Raw genomic sequence first — 3,119 nt, 5'->3', positions numbered from 1 at the left:
CAAACCCCACCTTGCTCCCTGCCGGGTCCCAAGCCCCATGCACTGCTGGGCTGGACAGCAGCCCCAGCCCTGCCCAACTTCCTCCCTCCTTCCCTAAGGGGGCTTCAATTCCTCGCTGGCTGGCCCCCCCCTCCACACACACATACTTACCCATGGGAGTTGCTCTCCAGGTTGCAAGGAGCCGTGTATATACCTGGTGCCACCTGCCTGCTTCCTCCCAGCCTCTTCATTGGCTGGAGCCCTGCCAGCCTGCAGAGAGCTCTTTGCAAAAGTGCAAAATCTGTGGGTTTCTCTGCTAAAATGAGAAATCCGCGTTTTGCTTTGGTAAAACAGGGAATCCATGTTTTTCTCTGTTTTTCTGTGGGAAACGGAAAACCTGGATCCCTGATTATAACAGGTGCTGTGATGTATTGTTCCTCAGTTTGCTTTTAAAGCATCACAGTACGAAACGGAATAGGGCTTGTTTTGTTGTGCATTGCAAACTATCAGAAGAACAAAAATACGTACAGCATATGCTTATTCAGAAAAATCCTGATGCCTTTTTGTATATTAAAAACAATTGCGTTTCTGGATTGAAGTACGGGGGTGTTAATGTTCGGCTTGATTCCTCTAATTGAGATGGCAAATATTTTCTTTTACATTTTTGTCCTCTGGTTTAGAATATCTGATTTGCTGCTAACTTGTCAATGTGTTTTACATTCTGGTCGTGTAGTGATAGAGTGGATGCTGCTGATGTCACTGTTTGCCTTATCAGGATTTTTCCTCTTTGTTTCACAGGGAGCTGTGATTGGTATAGACGATGAGGACGACAGCACCTTCACAATAACTGTTGATCAGAAAACCTTCCATTTCCAGGGTAAGCTGAAAGAAGAGGTTCTTTTATTCTTATAATTGATCTGCCTGCTGATAGCTATATTGTTCTGTTGTTTGGATGATATGAAAAAAATGGCAATTGAACTGTTTGAATGAGCACTCGGGGAACATTCTGGATCCAGGGGTGCTGTAGGTTAGGCAAGGATTTAAATCTGCAGTGGAAACATATGTGCTAGAAAAGACTGTAGCTTTGGCAGGTTCTGACAATTAAAAATTTAAAGGATAAATCAGTCAAGGGGGAGAGAATAATGGGTTTCTGCTGATGGGTTGTTTTGGCAAAACCATTGGTGATCTTCATTGTCAAGATGTGCCTCTCTACATGGAGGGAGCCGTCAGACCGGTGTGGGAGGTTGCAGTTTCTGTTAATGTAGAACTTGAAACTCCATTGTGAGGAGAGTAGAGAGAAAATTTGACTTACAGGTGGCGCTTTGCTTCAAGATCTACAAGTTTGCTTTCATTTCATCTGCATTTCTGTGTTTTGTCTGCCAGTCACCATTTCTCTGCTATTATCGCTTTATTCACATTTACTAACTCCAATGCCATCTGCTACTGCTATGTTTCGTCATTGCATGCTATGGTTCACCGGTAGAAAGGGTAAGGTACTGTATAATCATTCTTATTGCTGCTACAGAACCCCTTATTTTTAACTGCAACATTTGGTAAATATTGTAATGTTTTCTTTCTTCTGACATAAGACTGAAATTGCAGTCTTGTCTGTCTGGTAGACTATTCTTCAACTAAATGTCTGTTTGTCCTTTCTCTTGTTCTGCTATTTCTCTGAAATAGTGAGTTAAGAATTTTATAACCTCTATAGAGCTGAAATTTGTATATGAATCTCTCAGGGGAGGGCGAGAGGTGAACATTAATTTGGTAATATTCCAGTTAGTACAAATTATAAATTTACAGTACTAAAGCATTTATTGTGCCATGTACATTTTTGCAGATTAATGATTGATTTGGGTTTGCTAGCGCATATTTTGTTATAGAACACTTATGTATTTCCATTACATCTCTCTCTAATGATGCACATTAATCATACACCATATTATCACTGATATGTGTATTTCCTATGCTACAGTACCTCCTAAATAATGAGAAGTACTTTGGCTTCCCACTGCATTAAGCCTCATAAATGTTGCTTTGAAATGCTGTGCTGACTGCAACACTTAACTCCTCTGTTCTCAAGGATGACTGATAAAATGCAAGGGTAAGCTAATTGCTAGTGCAGAAAACTGTATGTCAGTATTCTGGCAGTCTTTCAATGTTATGAAGCTAAATACTAATGTATGAGAGCTTGATGCAGGTAAAAGCAGAAATCTGGAATTCTCTCATCTGCAGTTACTAAGGGAACACCTCTTCAGCATTTCCCTCATCTGCAGTAGTCCTTCCCTGTGGAAGGGGAACAAACCCCTTGAGAGAGCCATCATCGCTTGATACAAATATTGTTGTCGTGAATATTCCTTCAAGTGTAAACACTCTCCTCCATGCACTAATTTTGTCATTCATATCTGTGCTGTAGAATCGTAATGTCTTAATGTGCATGTTGATTTATATTATGTATTTATATTTAGTTCAGGATCTGCATCCAGTACAGTGTTTTCTATATTGAAATTACTTCTGTGCTTGTTTTAGTTTTGTGAAGATAGTAATATGGTGAAATTTACTGACTAGACTGATGTAAGAGAAAATAGTAGTGTATAGTCAAGATCTAAGTGCTGTGAGGTTAAAGAGTGAAACACAATCAACCTTATGAAAGTAACTTCATTTGTTTAATGTTCACTAAAGAGGTGCAATGTTAACTTATTTTTTTATGTAGGGGATAACGTGTGTGTATATACATGTCTTTTATATAATAAATTTAAATGTTTGGGTATTTAAAGATGTTTATTTTTATTAGGAAAAGTGAAGGAAGATTGCATCACTTATGAGTTGTGAAGCCATTATTATGCTTTTTAGGTTTTTCTAAATGAGTTCTGAAAATTTTTATAATACCATATTTTTTTAAGCATGCTCACATGGTACAGAAGAAATCTGTGCTATATAAGAGGTGGTATTTTATGCTGGCCATCTAAAAATTGCATGCTAGAGAAGATTACTTCAAACACTACTTGGTTTTCATTTATGCAAAAAAAAATTTATCTCTTGATTCAGGAGGAGGAGGAAAGAGCAAAGTAGTGGTTTCAATATATTTAACGTGTACCATTTCTACCCCCCTGCCCCCCCTCCAAAGAAAAAAAGCAAAGCAA

General features: G+C 38.5%; 1 protein-coding gene across 3 annotated transcripts in view; it reads left to right on the top strand.

Moving 5' to 3' along the window:
• Positions 1–3,119, top strand: part of OSBPL9 (oxysterol binding protein like 9) — a 179,614-nt gene that overhangs the window by 90,701 nt on the left and 85,794 nt on the right. For all 3 annotated transcript variants that reach the window (XM_019501318.1, XM_019501317.1, XM_019501320.1), the window contains exon 3: positions 778–856. In XM_019501318.1, the coding sequence (XP_019356863.1) occupies positions 778–856 (79 nt within the window). The remainder of the gene's footprint in view (positions 1–777; positions 857–3,119) is intronic.

This window comes from Gavialis gangeticus, unplaced genomic scaffold (assembly GCF_001723915.1).
Source record: "Gavialis gangeticus isolate Ggan-Ray unplaced genomic scaffold, GavGan_comp1, whole genome shotgun sequence".
Lineage (NCBI taxonomy): Eukaryota > Metazoa > Chordata > Crocodylia > Gavialidae > Gavialis > Gavialis gangeticus.
The sequence above is the reverse complement of the archived record's forward strand: the minus strand, read 5'-3'. Positions and strand labels throughout refer to the sequence as shown.